This window comes from Manis javanica, chromosome 4 (assembly GCF_040802235.1).
Source record: "Manis javanica isolate MJ-LG chromosome 4, MJ_LKY, whole genome shotgun sequence".
In the NCBI taxonomy this organism is placed as follows: domain Eukaryota; kingdom Metazoa; phylum Chordata; class Mammalia; order Pholidota; family Manidae; genus Manis; species Manis javanica.
In genome coordinates, this window is record NC_133159.1 from 102,563,205 (window position 1) to 102,582,986 (window position 19,782).

The window sequence follows — 19,782 nt, forward strand, 5'->3', positions numbered from 1 at the left end:
GTTTGTGGTTCTTCCTGAAGGTTAAAGACTGGAGTGAATTAAAATGCCAAGGAAAGCCTACCTCCATGTTGACCCCAACCCCACTCTCTCTGCCATCGGCTTTGCTGTCTGCCCTGCGGTGGCTGAATTTAACAAGATGAGGAATGAAATCTCTAAAGCTAAAATTCTATACTTGCACAGGACTTGCAGAAAGATGAGTTTTTTTAGTTTGAAAATAACTGTCTACTTCTCCCCACCCACTCTGTTGGCAACAATCTAAAAAAACAATAGTGCCTGATCTGGTGGCCTGGGCCCCTCATCACCTTGTTTCTGAGAAAGCAAACATGGTTCCTTAAGTTGGAGAATCGCTTCAACTAAAATGGACATTGATCTTTTAAGTTGGATGCCCCTGTGGCTTTGCTCCATCTGATTTCCAATCCTGAGTCTAGAATCACAAACATTCTTGAAGGGCTTGCTATTTACACTGAGAAAAACTGTGATTGAAACAAACATTTGCTCCCTTTTTTATGGGGAAAAGACTCCACATTATGCTTAGTTTAATTCAAAATAGAAGAGAGGAGATTTTGTCACTGGGAATTATCTTGCTGCAGATCTTTGGGAAATTGACCTAATGGGAAGGATTGAACTGCCACACGAAGCAGGGACCTAGGTGTGTTGATAAACAGGCGCCTTCCATGAACTGGTGCTCCAGAGATCTGAGGTCTAGCCTTGCTTCAGTTGACAAGACTGTAAAAGAACTTACTCAGTTTATTCTTTTGTAATAGTCTCCATGGTTTCTACAGGCTTTAAAATTCTATTGGTCTTGATCTGGAAATGAAGAACTCTTTTTCTGGTCATTGCAGGCCAGATACAGTATATTTTCAACCTGGAGTAGAGACTGTGAACTAAGGTATTTGTTACTAATTCCAAATCAGATCTTCAGAATCAAAATGATCCTAATAACTCAGGTTAATTTTTTCCCCTTTTGTCTTAATTATGCAGAAATAATATAATTAAATCACTTTTAGATCATAAAGTACAAACAAATGTCAGCTGGTATTATAACTGGTGGTAGATTTGAGAAACAAACTTTCAAGTTTTGTGTGTTATTGTAACACTTGTAACCCCTTCATTTTTTGCTAATGTAGATCAGGTCTTATTATTCATTCCAAAGTATGACTAATAATTAATGGGAGGGCAAGGAAGCACCTGCTATGTAGTTGAGGCTTGGCAGATATTGATTTGTTGAAGAAAGAGTGAATGAAGGGGTTAGTAAGTGGTTGAATGAGTGATGTTAAGACTCAAGAGTCAAGGTGTAATGACAGTTCAGCTCAATAAGCATTCACGAATTTAGGGAGCCAAAGGCACGTCACAGAGTGGAAGAAGGTGAATGGACCAGACATCTGGTGCCTTAGCTTCACCTGCAGAAGTCAACTCCAATGTTCTTGAGCTTTACAGTGGTTGCATAGGTGTGTCCTTCTTGAAGCACTCCAAACTTCACTGATGGTGGGAGAAGATGGAATCCAAAAAGGGATGAATTTACATTGTTAATGGCAGCAGATGCAACAGAGGACGTTTTCACTCTTCCTCCAACAGAATCTTGCACCTTTTCATTAAGAAGAAATAAGTAAATAAAATAAAATGGTTCTATTTTGGGTTCCCAAGATAAGAAAAAGGCTCTGTTACCAGAGGAAAACAACTGCTTGGCTGGGGGAGGTAAGGAACAATTACAATCTCATGTAACCCTTACAAGAGCTCTGTGAGGAGTTATCCTAGGCTTTGTTTTAAAGATAAAGAAGATCAACGTCAGAAAATTGAAAGATAATTTGCTCACATGCTGAGTGGCAGAGTGAAATTTCGAAGTCAAGTTAGCCTGATTCTAAAGTTTGTGCTTTTCCTTTCTGCCAGCGATTATCAAACTTCATCTCTCATCTGAATCACCTAAAGGATTTAGAACACAAATTGCTGACTTCATCTCCAGAGTCTCTCATTTCGTAAATCTGGGATGGGACGCATGAATTTGCATTTGTGATGAGCTCTCAGGTATTGCCAGGGCTGCTGGCAAAGTAATCACACTTTGAGAACCGCTGCCCTGTTTCCTTGGTATTCCCCAACTTGGCAGCACTGACCTCCTCACCAAGGAACTTGTTTAGGATTGCAGAATCTCAGGCCCCACCCCAGGCCCAGTGAGTTAGAATCCATATTTTAACAATATTTCTAGGTAATTCATATGCACATTAAAATTTAAGAAGCAGTCCTACAACTTACCAGTTATATACATGGCAATAAGTTCTATGATGGTGAAGAACACAGTGTGCCATGGAAGTAGCCAAGGATAGCTATTGAAACTTGATTGGGGCTCAGGGAAGGCTTCCCAACAGAGCTGAGATGGAATCATAATCTTAGAGGCTTGGAGGAAGGAAGGAGCTTGGTGTTTTTAAAGAACTAAGAGAAACCCACAATGGCTGAAGTGTAGTGAGTTTGGGGCAAGGTGAGGATAAAGGAGTAAACATGGCTTGCAGTCATGATGAGTCATTTGGATTTTATCCTAAGAAGGGTGCTGGTAAGCTGGCTCTCTGAAAAGAACCTTGACTTAGTAGCATTTGCCAATTTCCAAGGTGTAAGAACTTGCTTGGCTGATTTCAAACTGTCAAAGGTTTAGCAGTCAGAGCATAAAACTCCTCTCGTGAGCCTGTATGAGCTGGCTCCAGCAAAGCCCCGCCTTAGTTTGTCTGTGACCAGAAGGTCTTCATGGTGAGACAGTATATATACAACAAATAGCGGGATACAGTGGCAGGAAATCAGTACCTTCCACTCAGGATTCTGTAAAATGCTGGACTGACTCTGGGAAATTTGTTCCTTTGTTTTACCTTTATGAGAGGTTGAGACTTGGGCTTGGAACTCAGCAAATAGTAAGGTAACTTCACTTTCTCTTTCCTTGCTTGTCCTGCAGCATCCTGCAGCAATGACTGGGTTGGAATTTTCAGGGGCACAGACTGTGGTTCTGTAGAGAGAACATTTAAATTATGCCACATGGGCATTTTATTCAAAAACATTCGAGGTCATACCAGAGTATATGAGAACATAAACCAAGTTGGGATACTTTTATTCTTTTCTCTTTGAGGAGCTTATTTAAAGGAACGGAGACTTTTCTTAAGTCCTGCATGTATCTTTACATCTTACCAGCCCTATGAGATGGGCAGAGCAGGTGCTATTAGCATCACCTTTCTTAAATAAATGAGAAAAATGAAATTCTAAGAAGTCAAATGACTTTCTTGTGATGAATGGAATTTACACCCAGGTCTCCAGGTTTCTTTCCATTAAAGCAACAATGATAATACAATAAAACACTAACTCTGAAAGTTTTCTTGAAACTACTGAGGGCAAGATCTTAAGAATTTCTTTGGCTCAGCAACTATATTTATAGTTCTAAAAGGTGGTTCAGTAATTATTGATAAATCAAGCCAGAAAATTAAGTTCTCAGATCACTACATTTGGCAAAGGAATGAGCTAATCAACTACATAGCTGCAGCTGTATATATTCCTCCAACATCCAGGAGGTTGAAATAAGAATTGTATTTTAGGTTATTATATTTAAACATCCCTTCTTTTATTCAAAGCATCAAGAGCAGAAAGGGAAGGGAACCAATATTTAAGTGTCCACTATCTACAGGCAAGCACCACACCACATGTATGTTTTTATATATAGCTTCTCCCTTTGTTCTCATCAAGTCCCCTGAGATGAGAGTTTTGGTAATTATAATCTCTGTGTGCTCAGCACTCTCCCCATCACCCACCTCCACACCCACTCCTACCACACACACTTGGTGCCACGACATCCCTGGCCCCATCCATCAGGATGGTGCATGGCCCATGCAAAGCCAACACAGGCACGTCACTGGGATGTTTCCACAAAAGTTGACAGGGATGAGCCCGTCTTGCTTATTGGATTATGGATCTGGAAGAATCAGAACCTTGGACCTCTATAGTCATGGTCCCTGCCATGTGGACATAGCCTGTCTTTGTGCAGAGGATTAAACCAAACAGGACAAATAAAGAGGGACAAGATGCAGGTAGGGAGGATGCCCAGAGAGATGGGCAATCAGATACAAACATGCCCCTGCAAGGCTGGAGGGCCTGAATACAGGATCTGGGCTGGTACCGGATGTACTTCTCTGAGGTTTGCTTTTGAACACTAGTAAATTGCCCCTCCCCCCCGTTTTTTAGTTCAGTGAGTTTGAGCTTCAGTTGTCTCAGCTGCAAATAGAAGAGTCCTAACTAATATAATAGTAGTGTCCTGTTTTTACAGACACAGAAACCAAAGTTAAATAAATTGTTCAAGACACTGAAAGAAGTGGCAGGTGTGGAACGTACAACGATGTGTGTCAGACTCCACAAGGAACACTCTCCTTCTACCGGTGTGAGAGAATAGAAAATACATGTGTTGGTCTCTGCCCCTGATTCCTGGCACAGAGCTCCCAAAGCCCTCGGAACATCCTGGGTGGCAGGTGTGCCTCCTGACCTAACGAGGTGGCTCTGGGCAGGCTCCCGAACAGCTTCAGGAGGGCAGCCAGGCACCAGAAAGACCGATCCGTGACCAGAAGCTCGGACTTTCAGCCCCACACCCACCCTCTGAGAAGGGGAGAGGGGAAGGCGACTGAGTTAATAATCAATCACGCCTCTGTGATGAAGTCTCCACCACAGTCCCTACTGTTAGAGGTTCAGAGAGCTTTCAGGTTGTTGAGCATATCCACAGGTCGGGAGGGTGGTGCCCCCCAGCTGCACAGCATCAGAGCTCCTGGGCTGGACCTTCCGGACCTCGCCCTGTGTATCTATTCATCTGTGCCTCTTATCGTATCTCTTATTGCGTAAGAATATATGAGGTCTGTGAGCTGTTCTAGCAAATTACTGAACCCTAGAAGGGCCTTGTGGGAGCCCCAATTTACAGCTGGTTGGTCAGAAAGAAGCACAGGTGACAGCCTAACTTGAGATTAGCATCTGAAGTCAGCAGTTTTGTGAGACTGAGCCTTTTACCTGTAAGGTCTGCCCTAACTCTGGTTAAAGTCACAATAGGATGCCCTGATGGTGTGCAGGATTGCCTGGTGTGGGAAACCCCACAAACATCTGGTTACAGAAGTGTTCTGTATGAGTAGTAAGTTCTTTCTAGACAGCTACCCAGTGTGTCCCAAACTCATCTGTGCATCATAATCCCCTGGGCCACGTGCCGCAGATTCTCAGGCCACATGCCAGACAAGCCCTATTTCAGATGGTAACAGAATCAACATTTCTGGGGATGGAGCTCAGTGATCAGTGTTTTAATGTATTTTTTTCCCTTTGATTACAATTGCCTACATAGGCAACCATTCTAATGGCTTGATATGTCTTTTTGTTTGTATTCTTACTATATGTGTTTTATGTGAATTACTGTTTTATGTGAATTCATTTCACTAGTCTAATGGATACTAAGTAGTCACTCATTCTGTTATTCCTGATAGTAAATACTGGTACGGAGTTTATTTTATGACAGGCACTACTTTCAGCATCTTTGTATATACTAACAAATTTAATCCTTACAACCCTGTAATGTATAACCCATTATTTCCCCTTTACTTTGGAAGATGAAACAGGAAGAGACAGAGGGGTTAAACAGCATGCCCGATGATATGTCTCTGTTATGTAAAGATTCAGGCAGAATCTATACCCTAAGCTCTGCTCTGCACCATACTGCCTCCCATTCTACAGACGGACTGTCATCCCTCCACCCCCGGAGCCTCCCCGGGTTTCACCAGGGATTGAGGGAAGAGGGAGGGATTAACTCAGCAGTGGGGCAGCGGCTGGATGGTCCTACTAGGGGTATCATCTGGATATTACCTCAGGACCTGACCCCGCTGAAGAGCCTGTAATGGTTGTCTGTTTCTATGCAGAGGCAGTCTGCAGTATTTATTCACAACACATTTTTTTCTTACTTCTTGTCAGAACATGGCTTTATTTACATCCTCTCTGAGCATTCCTTCCCTGTAGGTGGAGTATATTCTTCTGCCCCACTGAAATGGGACTTTGATCTTGGCGACAGGACTTGCTTTAACGGATAAATGTGTGTGTAAGCGGCAGTGTGCCAGTTGTGAGCAGAGGCTGGGAGCAGAAACACATTTCCCTTTCTTGAACTTTAACCCTCTGCGGTAACAGCTGGCCCAGAGGATAGTGGCCCCTTTAGTGTGGGACCTGGGATATACCCGAACTTTACCTGCAGCCAATGGGTACGTTGGTAAATGTTAAACTGCCTCTCTGGAAAAGAATGGCTCTGGTTTGTACAATTTGTACATTTGTAGCATTTACTGATTTCTCACCACAGCTGACTTAAGCTGTCAGATGGTGTCACTGAAAGCAGAGCTGGGAAGAGACACGCCTTGTTGCCAACCCCAGCACTGGGGCAGAGGTAGCCACTCAACCAACAGAACCCAAAATCTTAAAATCTTAAATCTATGAAATTCTATTTATTTTTCAAGAGCACCTCTCCTATAGAGCTTTCCCCCAGTGTGTTAACCTCTTCCCACTCTGACCTCCTTGAAACTTTACTAAATTTAATTTAATATAGAGGAGTCACATTATTGTCTCTTATCTCAAGTTTCTTGGTGCTAGGCGTTCTGTAGTACTCCTTAGTCCAAACAATTTTTTTCCTCCATAAAAATCTCCCATTCCTTTGAAGCTCCAGCCATCGGACTGTAACATCTTCAAGAATTGTCATTTATTGGCCTCTCCATCATTCCCTTGATTCACTGATCTTGACACCTTGAATGGTCTTCTCTTTCACCTCTCTTGGTGACATCACCTGAATGACCTGTCCTCTGATTCTCAGTCACCCCGATTCATCACCTTTCCCTCTTTTCTACCTCAGAAACTCCCATGGTTATATCTTTGACTGCCAACACCAATAATTTTACTTTCAAAATCTCATTTTCCTCATCTAAGCTTATTACCTTATTGTGTCTCCAAGCAAATTATTTGACATCATTGAGACCTTTAATCAACTACACTAACACTTTAAATGATCAGTCTCCCCCTTCTTGTTTGCCTTTCCTGTTTCTCCAGAATGGATTTTATATTCTATCATTATATCCGCTCCTTTTCAACCAGGCTTGCTCATCTTCCCAGTACCAAATGTATCAACCCATGTGCCAATGTAATGTTCTCCTCTCTGCTGTCATTGTGAACCTGCTCACATCCAAGGTCAACTATGCCACTCAGTGTGTCTCCCAAGTCATCTTCTCTCACCTTCTTTAGAACTTTGCTACTGCCGCTAAGCCCTCTTCTTGCCTGTAAGCTCTCTCTCTCACTACAGAATGATTATTGTTTGGCAATCGGTATGCTCTAGTATGCCTAAAACTAAACAAAATAAAACGATTCCTTGGACATACATCTCCTCCAGCTACAATTTGTCTTGTTCTTTTCAGCAAAACTCTTGAGTAAAGCTGTGTATTCCTGCTGCTGACCCTCTTCAGCCATTCTATATATAATTTCAGTTGACTTCAGTCTCCTCCATGCCCTGAAACTGCTTTTTGTCAAGATCTCTCATGATCTCCATTTTATCTAATCCAATGGTTATTCTTGATCTTACTCCACCTTTCAGGAACATTTTATACACTCAAAACACTTGGAGATTTTCATGCCCCTGCTTTTCTCCTACCTCACTGTCTTCTTAGTTGCCTTTATTGGCTCCTCTCCTGCCTAATATTTACATTCTGGTGTTTGCCTTAGCGCAGCGCTGCCGCTGTTCCAGCATCATCAGCTCCACCTGGAAACTTGTTACAACTACAAATTCTCGGCCTCACAACCAGTCAAAGCAGTTCAGCCAGGAATCACCCTGATTCCTCTTCTCACCCCCACATCTAATTGACCAGCAAGTCCTGTTGACTCTACCTGCAGCATATATACTTCCAACCGATTTGCTTCTCACCGTCTCCAACCAACCACCCTGGCCAAGGTTGCTGCCAATGCTCTACTTCAGTTGCTTTCTCCATGCTTCCACTTTTCCCCACTCCTCCCTTTCCTGGCCACTAGCTATTATCCACACAGCTACCACAGTGATCTTAAAACATAACTTAGTCATGTAACTACCCTGCTCAAAACCTTCCAATGGTGTTTGTATAAAACTACACTTAGAATAAAGTTCAGAACTCCCTATGCAGTGTCATATGACACCCCCATCTCTGACCTCACCTTCTCTGCTTTTTCCTTTGCTCATTATTCTTCCAGCTATACTCCTTTCTTTCTGTGTCTTATCCCATCAGGGCCTTCAGACTTGCTCTTCCACTATCTGGAATATTCCTTTCCCCTAGTGTTTGCATGGCTGGCTCCTTGTTCTTGTCTGAGCTCAAATGTTCCTTCATAGAGCGGCCTTCTAACCCCCTAATGGATGCTGTCCCTCCCCGCAAGGGTGGAATCCCTCTCCATGTTTTATCATGTGATAATACTTTTCACAGTCTGAATTTATCTAATTCATTATTTACTAATTTCTGGTTAGGCCTGCCCCTTGTACATACAGGTCTATAAGACTTTGGTTTCTTAACTGCTATATTTCTATGTCTAGAACAATGCCTGGCACACAGGAGGCACTGAGTAAATTTATCTACAAAATGAATAAACCTTATAGAGAGAAGGCAAAAGACTTGGGTAATGTAAATCTTTAATTGGCCCATAAATGTGGCAAGATATTCCCCTTATAGGCGGTAACTAAGATCCATAAGCAGATGCCCATCTTACTTTCAATATGGAACAGGACATGCCCACAAGAGTCAAAGGGTGCAAATTTATCTACACAATTTAAATTATTCTGCTTCTCTTTTTCTGACCAACTATATTTAGTTGGATTAACTTCAGTGAAATCAGGCAATGTGACTCCATTGTAACTAGATATTATTTTGTATTATCCCATAGTTCGATTTCTGCTACCCCAATGAGATGATGGGAGAGACAGACTGCACCTATGTTTCTCTTCTAACACCTACAAACTAAGAAAGTACTGAAATAACAGGTAAATCTAACTACCAAATTACAGGCTTCTCAAAACAGCTTCCAGGTCCCTGGCCCTCAGTAAATCACACAAGTTCTTAGAACCATGAGGGATAATATAATATAATATAATATAATATAATATAATATAATATAATATAATTAATATAATATAATAATAATATAATGCAGAAATACAACAATAAAATAACAAATCTAAAAAAATCTTTCTTATTTCTTTCCTTTAATCTGGGATTTTTAGTCATTCTCAAAATATTTTTTAAGATACTTGGACATGATGAAAAGCCTTACAAAGTTCCATAGCTCCAGGATCCCTTCTAGATTTTTTCTGTAGTTGCCAACCTTACCCCACTGCCATTTCCCATATTCCAAAAGGACATGATGTCCAGTTTTGGAAAACAATGAGACAAAGTAAATGACTGCCATACCTTCTGGAGGTTTTGTTACATTTTCAGTTTGGTTCTGTTTAGCAGATTCCTTGGTAGCCACAAAACTCTCCAATTTTGGAAGACTAAGGGTATCTGAAGATTCCTGTTCTGAATCTTCATTTGGCTGGGAATCTAAAAAACCCAAAACTAATATTATAAAGTGCTATTTTGGACAATGATACAATGACTACCAATGTTAGTATTCTTCTTTACAACGAAGGTACTCTCCCTCAACCCCCCCTTAACACTCTTAGAAAGACTAAATATAAAAATGCTATTGAGAAGGGATTCCTTATTATATGACACAATGCTTTTCATTAACAAACAGGACAGTGTCTGCAAGGCTTAAACTCCTGAAGAGCTAGCTAGCTCTTTCTGGACCTATAACCACATAGTATTTGGAAGCAGAGACCAAGTAGTTTAGCTTATTTTTACCCAAGAATAAAGGAGATGCAATTTTTCAAAAGAGGTTTCCAATCTTAAATCCATCCCTTATTATGAAAATATATCTCTTTATTAAAATGTATCTTTCTAAGAAGTGCAATATGAAACAAATTTTAAATTAGTATATTAAGGACTGGCGATGCAAATACATCCCAGTGTGTTTATGTGCCACCCTGGCTGAATGGTAGTGGCTGCTTGGGGGACTGTGCTTGAAAGGCTGCAGCCTTGCCTCCTGTCAAGGGGGGAGTAGGTTTGATTGATTAGAGCCTCTGCCAGGTCCATGCAGCATATGCACCGTCAACTTTCATCTCTGATTTCTCTCCATCATCTTTATAAGTCTAGCCTTAATCTCTGCTTTTGAGAAGCTCTATGGTAATTAGATATTTTCTTTGGCCATGCTCATTGTAGGCATCTGAATTTTGGGTGTTGTCCAGTAGAAAAATTCCTCTATCTTGGTACTTTACCTACCCAGTTTATTAAAGAAGCACTAACTTTCGTTGCATCCTTAAATTCTTCATCTCTTGAAATGATGACATTGTCCTACATATCCACAATGCCACCATCACACACAAGAAGACTTACAGCAATTCCACAATGCCCTGTAATACATGGTTTCTAGTCACTTGTACAGCTGATCTATACTATCTTTTATAGGTGTTTTTCTCAATTCAGTATCAAAATTCATGCAGTACATGCAGCTTTAATGCCTCTTTTGTTTTTTAACATAGAACAACCACCCATCTTTTTCCTTTTAATGACATTGACTCTTTTTTAAGAATCTAGGCCAGTTGTCCTATAGAATGTCTACCTTCTGGACTTGTCAGATTGCTCCCTCCTGATTAAATTTAGGTTAAGGATTTTTGGAAGGAATTCTGCACAGGTCCTAGGCACTTCATATTGCATTATATGAGCAAGTACCTAATGTTGGGCTGTCTCAGAGTTGGGAGAAGTTTGATCACTTGGTCAAAGAGGAAGATGTAATATCTCTCCACTATAAAGGTACATATCCCTCCTTATAATTAGTATGTAATACAAGGTGATATTTTAAGACCATGAAAATGCCCTGTTCTCCAATAAGCTTCACTACTCGCTTGGCTTATAAATTAGTCTGTGTCTTCATAATGCTTTCAGGTCAATTTTAAGCATACAGGATGAAACTAAATCTTATTTACATCTTGTTTTCTTCATATAACTCAGCCAAATCTGTAATATACAGATCAAGGTTAGGTTATGCTATTAGCTACTACTGAAACAAAAGGTGGTAGGAACCAGATAGGTTCTAAGAGGCCACTATTAGGTATTTTTCACTTCAGCATGTTAACAGGAATAAGAGCTACTGAACACATTACCTGGATGAAGATCAACTGTATTCTGAACAGCTGTTTTGTTTGCACCTTTATCTTTCTTTGTAAAAGGAGGCAGATTTTTAGAAAGGGTGTCCACATAATTAAACTTAAAAAAAAAACCAAAAGACTTATTTTAGACTTACATATGGCTGAAATGCAACTTCTACAGCAATGTTAAGTTGATTAGCAATGATGTAAGCATATTTTTAAGGCCCTGAAAATAGTCTGCAAACTAAAAGTTTTTCAAGAGACTGATTAACTCAATTATAGATATTTTTCTAAATTAGTCATAATTTTCTATAATTTCTTTTCAGGCAGCCTCTGGTTAATAATAGCATCTAGAATTTCCATAGAAACACTGGGAGTTCAAACACATGAAAATATTCACTTGGCTTGATAGTTTGAAGGTTTCACAGAAGAGCAGAGGAGTGCGCTGCTTCCATGAGCTTCCCAGTATCTCACAGCTGATGGGGGAAAATTTGTGATGAGATAAAATCTTCAAAATGGGATTTATCAGAGGATAATAATCATCAGTAGGGAGAATTCAATCCACAAAAGGACTTAAAAGAGATGGGAGAAGGCAATTAATAGTGTTAGTAGTAAAGCAGGGAGGTAGAATGGTACTAAAATATTGGTCGAGAACTTCTACTTAGGTGCAAGACCTGAAACTAGCCTTCCCGCTCACGTCTGTGAGGGGCACGGATTTGAAAGCTATGGGTCAGCCAGTCAGGTTGATGCAGGAAAGAAACATCAGGGAAAGTAGAGATATGCCTTGTATCAAGTTTTATGAGGACTTATTCAGTTGTTTTTAATTACATTCAATTACCTGTGACTGATATAACTTGCTCAGTTCAGATTTGAAGTAGGGTGATATTACTTTGTTCCTAATTTCCATTAGATAATTGTGTGTTTTTTCAATTTCCTTCCTGGTTGATATTTCCATAGCGATGCAAAAGAAGATAGAATATTTTTAAAATGTTATTTGCCTGTTTTTTAGCTCTAAATCTCACAGAAAAACAGTAAAACTGGTAAAAACTAACTCAGCAGAGATTTTTTTGTCAACTTGTTTTGGCTCCTTTTCTGCTTTTCCTAGAATCAGTCACATTTCCTACATCAGACTTTCATATCAGATAGGACATAATTACCACAGGGGGTTGGTTGGTTTTACAGTTGATCTCAAAAGACTGAAAGTCACATGGTTGACCTTTTTACATGTCTTTCAATTCTCTGAGGTTTAAATGCCAGCTAGATTCTACTGATTCCTATCATTTCAGTAGCAGTGGTAAACAAAATAAAAACTAAAACCTGAAGAATGGTTTATGAATAATGTGATCAGTGCTTATGAAGCAAATTAAAAGCAATCATGATAATCTTACTAGTTGTCTTTCCAGTATTGGAACCTATATTGGGGAGGCGATATACCCGCTAAAAAGTATACTTCCCAGCCTTCCTTGTATGTATATGTGTATGTGTATATATACACACACACAGAGGGCCAATGAGAAGGAACCTGAAATCACTGGGTAAGACTCCAGATAGCTGTCAAGCAGGGCTTAACCCTCAACTAGGAGACTTTCCTTTTGTTCTTGTCTCATCTCTATTCCTAAAATTCCTGGAATATGGGTGAAAAGTTTGTAGCTGCAGCAGTCATTTTGCAACCATGCAACACCTTTGAGGATGAAAATTATGTGCTAAGAATGATGAACAGATACAATGAAGGAATCTGGGTTCCTGATGGACTGTCTACTTCTGACTTCTTTTACATTAGAAAAAATAAATTTTGTTAGATATGAAAGCACTGATTTGGGGGTTGTCTGTTAAATGTAGCTGAACTAAATCCTATGTGACATAGTTTTCATTTTGAAGTGCTTACTGCATGCCAGGAATTTTATAAGTCCATTTAATCTTATAATAACCCTATGAGTTACTACTATTATCCCCATTTTATTGATCAAAAATCAAGGTGTAGAGAAGTTAAGCAACCTACCCTAATTCACATAACTAATAAGAGGTCAAGTTTGAATTAAAACCCAGGTTGCCTGCCTCCAAGCCCACGATCTTGGTAAGTGCACATGCCAGTCACGTGTCAGTCACCCAATGCATGAGCTTAAATAGACCTTAGTTATTAGGCACTCCAATCATCCTTGTCTTATAGATAAATTCTATAAGCAAACTGAATTTCTGAAGTAAATTTTAATGAACTAAAGTAACCAGCCTGCATCATTTAGTCTGTAAGTAACCACGTTGAAACTGACGCCAGGTCTGCGGACTCTAAAACCAGTGCTCTTTCCCTTATCCCAGATGCCCTCTCTGGAAACACTGGCTGAATCAAAAAATCATCTCATTGAAACAACTTTAATTTCACATTTAAATATCTTACCTTTCCTGCTTCATTAGAGTCACTTATCAACCTATGGTAGTCTGGCTATTGCCTACCACTCTCTTATAACTGTTTTCACACAAGAAATCAATAAACCTTCCAACTGCTAAGCCCAAATTCCTCTTTTCATTCTCTTTTCTGGTTCTTTCACAGCATCTGACATTTACTGACCACCTTCCATTTCCTTGAAATGTTCCCCTTCTTTAACTCCCCTCCCCAAACCATTTTCCATGTTGCCAACCCTTCTTTTTCTATGACATGTAGCTCTTATTCCTGTGTGTTTCACTTTCTTCTTCAAAACCTTTCACTGGCTTGCCATTATCTACATACAGGTTAAAATTTGAAATTATTAATGTTTCAAAATCTTAAAAAATATAAATGGATAACCCATGTGCATGTACATATTCAAAAAGTACTAAGGAGTATGTAATAAATAGGAAGTCTTCACCCCACATTTTTCCCTGACCTTATACTCTCCTTCCCCACAGGCCATCACTGTCACTAGTTTCTTGAAAATCCTTTCAGAGCTCTTCTGTGAGACAGTAAATACCTTCTAGTTTGATCTTATATATAAGGGTGGCCCATGAGACTTAAGGTCTTACTTCACCACTTCACAGACACATTCTACAAGGTAACTCAGACATATTTATTAAGAAGCATATCTATCCTGGAAGTTAATCTGGAGAGGAACCATGCAAATGTGTACAAGGGTACCCAGAGTACATAGTGCATATGTACTATTTACTCAATAAATATATCTGGCTGCCTTTCTTTATGGCAATAGACGACTGGAGTTGGAATAAGCAAAGCACACAGTGCTTAAAGCACATTCCTCATGTGAATTATAAGAATCCTGGAATGTTTATGACAATGCTTCGCATTATGTTCTAGAATACTTACCAGTGTATCAGAATTACCAAAACACAGAGAGTACTTGAGAGCTTTCTTGCTTTATGAGAGGGAGAAAATCTACTTAATAGTCAAACAGACCTCTTCAAGAGATAATGACATCATCACCCAAAAGCTGAATGAGCACTTGGCTGAAGAGGAGAAGAGACCCCAACAATAGCAGAGAGCCTGGATGGAAGTGCCCTGCAACCAATGCCACTCTAAAATTCTGGGACCCCATGTATGTATGTATACTTCAGGATAGAATTACCTCTTTTGATCTAACTTTTCTTTCCAGCGCTTTGCTGTCACTGTGTGCCTATGTGGAAGGAAAGGAAAATACGATGAAAAAGGGCAATGCTCTCAGCTTATCAACAATAATAGAAAAGCTGCCACTCTGTGATCAGTTGTTAACAGTGTGCAAAATGAAAGGCTGAGATGTCATTGAGGGAGTCACCCACAGTTCTGACACCCACATCTCTCTTTCCTCAGTCACTATGTACTTAATGCTAATTGGAACACTTTACTGGATCAACTTACCTCAATTTCTTTTCACGGAAATCTGTAGCAAACATTTCTGGTGGACATTCTGTAGCCGTAGTAAAAGACTGATTGAATAAATCGGTTAGGTGGGCTGCAACTTTAAAAAATAGATGTATTTAACTTTTATCCTCACTTCTTCACAGCACAACAGTCAGTACCCAATTACTCATTTGAGTAACTATGTTTAATTTATCAACTGTTTACCCAGAATTTCCATGACCAAGCTATAATGTTATAGCAAATCATACCATTTTTATGAAACATCCATTGGAGAACACACATTTATAGTCAAAATACAAAATGTAATGACACCTCATTTATCACACATCATTAGGGGAACTGATGTTCTTTCTATCTAACTGCATTTCTGCACAAAACTTTAAAAAAATTAACCACTTTGTTGAAATTGTTTCTCTAAAAAAGTATCTAAGGATCTGAATGTAGGGATCTAAATATAATACAATAGTTATTTGATAATCTGGGTGGTGATTCTCAGTTTATTCTACAAACACGGTCTTAGTGAGATATTAATAGGAGATTAAGAAACAAAAAAAGGTTCCATGTTCCAGGGTTATATGAGCTTGGGAAACACCAATTTATTCAAGGTTAAATATGTTTCTTTGCTGTAAGACTTTTCTACATCCTTAATTGGTTAATGTACATTGTGGCTAAAAAAATACAGCAATATTCAGTATTATCTAAACTTATTTTACCATAAAACTCATTTTGGATGGAACCATATGATAGTGTTTTAGGAAATACTATAGGGAGCTATGACTTAGGGTCACCGTACTGATATGTCAGGGGCAGCTGTGAGCATGCAAGACCCTGTTTGACTCCTATGTCTGTCTGTTTGCATGTTTGAAAAAAACATTTAGTTTGTTTTTCACCATTGGGGAACCTGTGCGTTTACCTCTGTGGTGACTGTTCCCTCATGCCAGACTGTTACAAATGCAAATACTATGAGGTAGGGTTACCAGATAAAATGTAGGGCATTTAGTAAAATTTGATTATCAGATTTACTAATTTTCTAGTATAAGTAAATTTGTTGTTTATCTAAATTAAAATTAAACTGGGCCTTCTATATTTTTATTTGCTAAATCTGGCAACCCTACTACAAGAGACTGTCTAGGTAAAAGAATCACAAGAGTGTAAGGACAGAGAGATGCTGGGGCTTGTGACGGAGTCTTTTGTTCATGGTCATGACAGAGGGGCAACTGCTAACCATCTTCAGCCAAATGTCACTATGTGGTAATGTGACATTTCAAGAGAAGAAAAGTTCAGATAAACAAAAACAACTAAGAAAGCTAACGTGGAGGGCGCACAAAACAACTCTGTGGGCTAAATGAAGTCTGACCTTTGTCTAACAACATCTAAAAATGGCCAAAATAGAAAAGAAAAGGAAACCTCAAATCACCAAGTTCTCCTCTGTTTTACTGTGAACTGAGAAACCACATAACCAATTTTGCTATGTAACCAATTGGGGGCTATGTATATCCCCAAATAAAGAGGCTCTGAAGGAAGGTGTGTTCCAAGAATAGACTGCTTGAACTACCTATAGAGTCAAACTGTGTGAGGATTTGGCAGTCATGTGTAGTTGCTCAACAATTCTGTGTGTGTGTATGTGTGTGTGTGTGTGTGAGCATGTTGGGGGTGGAGTGCTGGTTGGTTGATTGCTTCCTTCTTGTATCTTAGCTATGTTCTAAATAAAGGTTGAGGTTAACATAAAAGTGAAATGTCAACATTTTTCATTCAGCAGATGGAAGTTAAAGATGAATTAGCGGCAATCATGGTTTCCAAGGATCTCACAATATGGGCAGAAAAATTACGTGAATAAATCATCACAATACAGCATGGTGAGCACTACAACAGAAATACGTGCACAGTGCTTTGCTGTCAGATGGAAGAATGACTGAGAAGTGCACTTAAGACTGTTCCTTTGAAATCCATAAATATTTTGCAGAGAATAGTAAATGTAGTACCTTCGGTAACATGACTTTTCATAGTTTCCTCCACTTTAGGGAAAGACTGAAATAAAGAAAGAATTCCTTAATGGTGATGATTGTATTACATACAAAATTAACTTTGTTTAGAAGCATTCTTCATGTGCTAAAATTTATCTTTCATAGAAATTCTATAAAATGAATTAGTCTTTCATTGTCAGTACAAAATTTACTTGATTTTTTTAGTCATTTCTTTTATTTGACAACATCTAAAAATGGAAATCATTTTAAGTTGTAGAAATTCCTTTCTTCCCCTGCTTCCTATTTCATTCATTTAATAAATTCAATATTTCAATGAGTGTCAGTTTTGCTGAATCATAAAAACTGTTATTTAAGAGCCTTCAGAAATACTTACGTTTAAGGAAGAGCCTAAGAAGCACTGGAAAATTCAATATATGAGGGATCAGATTTCCACAGAAATAAGAAATTATAAGAAGAGAGCAAATGCTTCAGAAAAGTGGCAGAAGCAGCTATTACAATATTTTGTCTTGAAGCATCTAGCACTGATACAATAGTAAAAACATTGGCATATTAAACATTTCCTTCTCACCATAACTAGCTTGAGGAGATCCGCAGCGTTGCCTCTCTCCTCCTCTGTTCTGGAATCTTTAACTCTCATTTCCTGTAGCTCATCTTCTTTCTTTAGAATATGGTTTATATAATCCTAAATCAGCAGAATAAAATAAATCAAAGAAGTCAGAAATAAGATAGAGACATTAAAATAGTCAGCATCAACTTGAAATGCTACAAAAAGATTAAGAATATAAGTTCAAAACGCTCAACAATCAGTTACTGGTCAAGCAATCTGGAAAGGCTTTTCTTTAACATGTTAATAAACAAAGACCTGAAAAGTCCACAGGCAAATCTTTAAGGGCTACAGGATGTTTGAACTCCTCGAGGACCTCAGAGAGACCTGGCTTCTAAGTCAGCCCTCCAATGTCTCTTCATTAATAAAAGGGACAGAGTTGGTTTAGATGATTGCTAGAGTCCTTTCCAAGGATAGTCCTTATGATTCTACCTATAAAGGCAAATTGTTTAGTCCATGCCTTTGCTTTGACAGAAATATACTCTACTTTTTCCATAAATACTGGACCATTTCCATAAATAATGGCCCCCTGCTCTATGCCAGGTGCTCTGTATACAACCATAAACAAACACGTATGATTCCTGTGCTGAGAGACTTAACAAACTAGACAGTGGGATGTTATAGATATACAACTAACTGTATATTTACAAATTCTTAGACCCTTTCCAAAAACCAACAACCCATTTCTTCTGTGGACAAGTATCAAATACAGAGTTCTGCCTTTTTCTAGAGGTCACCAGAGCAGTTTCTCATAAAATAAGGAGGAGGACTATCTATAGCAATCACATACATAAAAGTTATTTATCTGTGCAATGTCTTTGGGGCCCTAATACTCCTATACATTATGGGAATCATTAAGTATTTTCTACTTCTCAACTTCCTACCCACTGGAAGATTGACATTCATGTGTTGCATTAGGTAAATATTGGTAGAATTGTGTAACTTCAGATTCCTCAGGAAACCAGGAGGAATGATTGCCCTGTTCCTGATTTTTTTGGGTCAGGTTACCTGGATTCCATTACCTTAAGGGAAATCTGCAGCTTCAATTTCACCTCATTCTTTACCACCTCATGCTGGATGAACTGGCGTATCTGTAACACCTTGGGGTTCCTGAGTATAGGGGCAGGGGCAGTCACTAGCTGTTTGGAGCCAATGTCAAGACCCTTCCAAATGTAAGTGCCGAATGGAGCTCCTAGAGTTTTTTTCTGCTAACAAAACAAAACAAAATAACCACCAAGGAAATCAGAATGTTTTAACATTGTTTTTTTTCCCACTCTATACTTATTATGTAGATATTATGCTAGGAACCACTTGCTTGTGAATACAATGAAGAGAAAAAATGACCCCTGATCTCAGAAAGCTTAGCAAATATAAGGAAAATTGGTAACAGAACTGGACAGCTCTTCCTCTTTATATTTGTTTCCAAAAATCTGGATATCTTCAAATCCTCTTGCATGATGTCCTGCTGGGTAGTATTAGGGGAGTCCTAGGCAAAGGTAATGCCATGGTAATGCAGCAGCAGCCTGGCTTAGGCCAAACACAAGTGACTGTTCCATTTAATACCCACAGGTAGCCTAAGACATTTAGAATTAGGCAGCCTTTAACTTCCTGGTCTCATGTTCATTTTGACCTACAGCGATTCCTTGAGAGAAAATCCCATAGATCTGAATGGGTCTTTGAACTCACTCTAGATTAAGCATGCCCAGGTTCCCTTGGACAGAAAGATCTGTCTTAGAGTAGATAGAAGCACATCTCTAGGTAATCTCTGTAATTGATTTTCAGGAGTGGTGTGCTTTGATGTCATATGTCCTGAAGTGTGTCTGATGTGCTTCATTTTAAATTGCTGTTCAGTGTTCAGTGCCTGGTCAGTGATGACCACCCAGGGGCTTGAGTAGGCTGGGCCACTGCTACCAGGGATAGAAGGTTCTAGCTATAGGAGTTGCAGAGGAAGAAAATAAACTTCCTTCATTAATCTCAGATGTGGCATATTATTTGTCATAATGCATTTCAGTGTGGCCTGAGTGAGCCCTTTGGTGCAGCCTCTTTATTTTTTTCAGGAAAGAAAGTGGAGTGCAGTGTGACTTGTACCAAATCCCATATTAGTAATTGTTAGAATCAGGACTAGAATTCAGGTCATCTTCATTTACCATGTTGA

General features: G+C 39.2%; 1 protein-coding gene across 9 annotated transcripts in view; it reads right to left on the minus strand.

Annotated features, from left to right (window-relative positions):
* The window catches only part of SPAG17 (sperm associated antigen 17), a 294,146-nt gene that overhangs the window by 29,151 nt on the left and 245,213 nt on the right, over window positions 1-19,782 (minus strand). For 6 of the 9 annotated variants that reach the window (XM_073234479.1, XM_073234481.1, XM_073234478.1 and 3 more), the window contains 10 exons: window positions 18,650-18,835; window positions 17,592-17,705; window positions 17,021-17,066; window positions 15,036-15,135; window positions 14,767-14,814; window positions 12,054-12,153; window positions 11,231-11,333; window positions 9,438-9,569; window positions 2,850-2,983; window positions 1,401-1,585 (listed from right to left, as the gene is read on the minus strand). In XM_073234479.1, the coding sequence (XP_073090580.1) occupies window positions 1,401-1,585; window positions 2,850-2,983; window positions 9,438-9,569; window positions 11,231-11,333; window positions 12,054-12,153; window positions 14,767-14,814; window positions 15,036-15,135; window positions 17,021-17,066; window positions 17,592-17,705; window positions 18,650-18,835 (1,148 nt within the window). Of the gene's footprint in view, window positions 1-1,400; window positions 1,586-2,849; window positions 2,984-9,437; window positions 9,570-11,230; window positions 11,334-12,053; window positions 12,154-14,766; window positions 14,815-15,035; window positions 15,136-17,020; window positions 17,067-17,591; window positions 17,706-18,649; window positions 18,836-19,782 lie in introns of those variants that run through there. The other 3 variants (XM_073234480.1, XM_037021226.2, XM_073234484.1) reach the window with 2 other exon arrangements.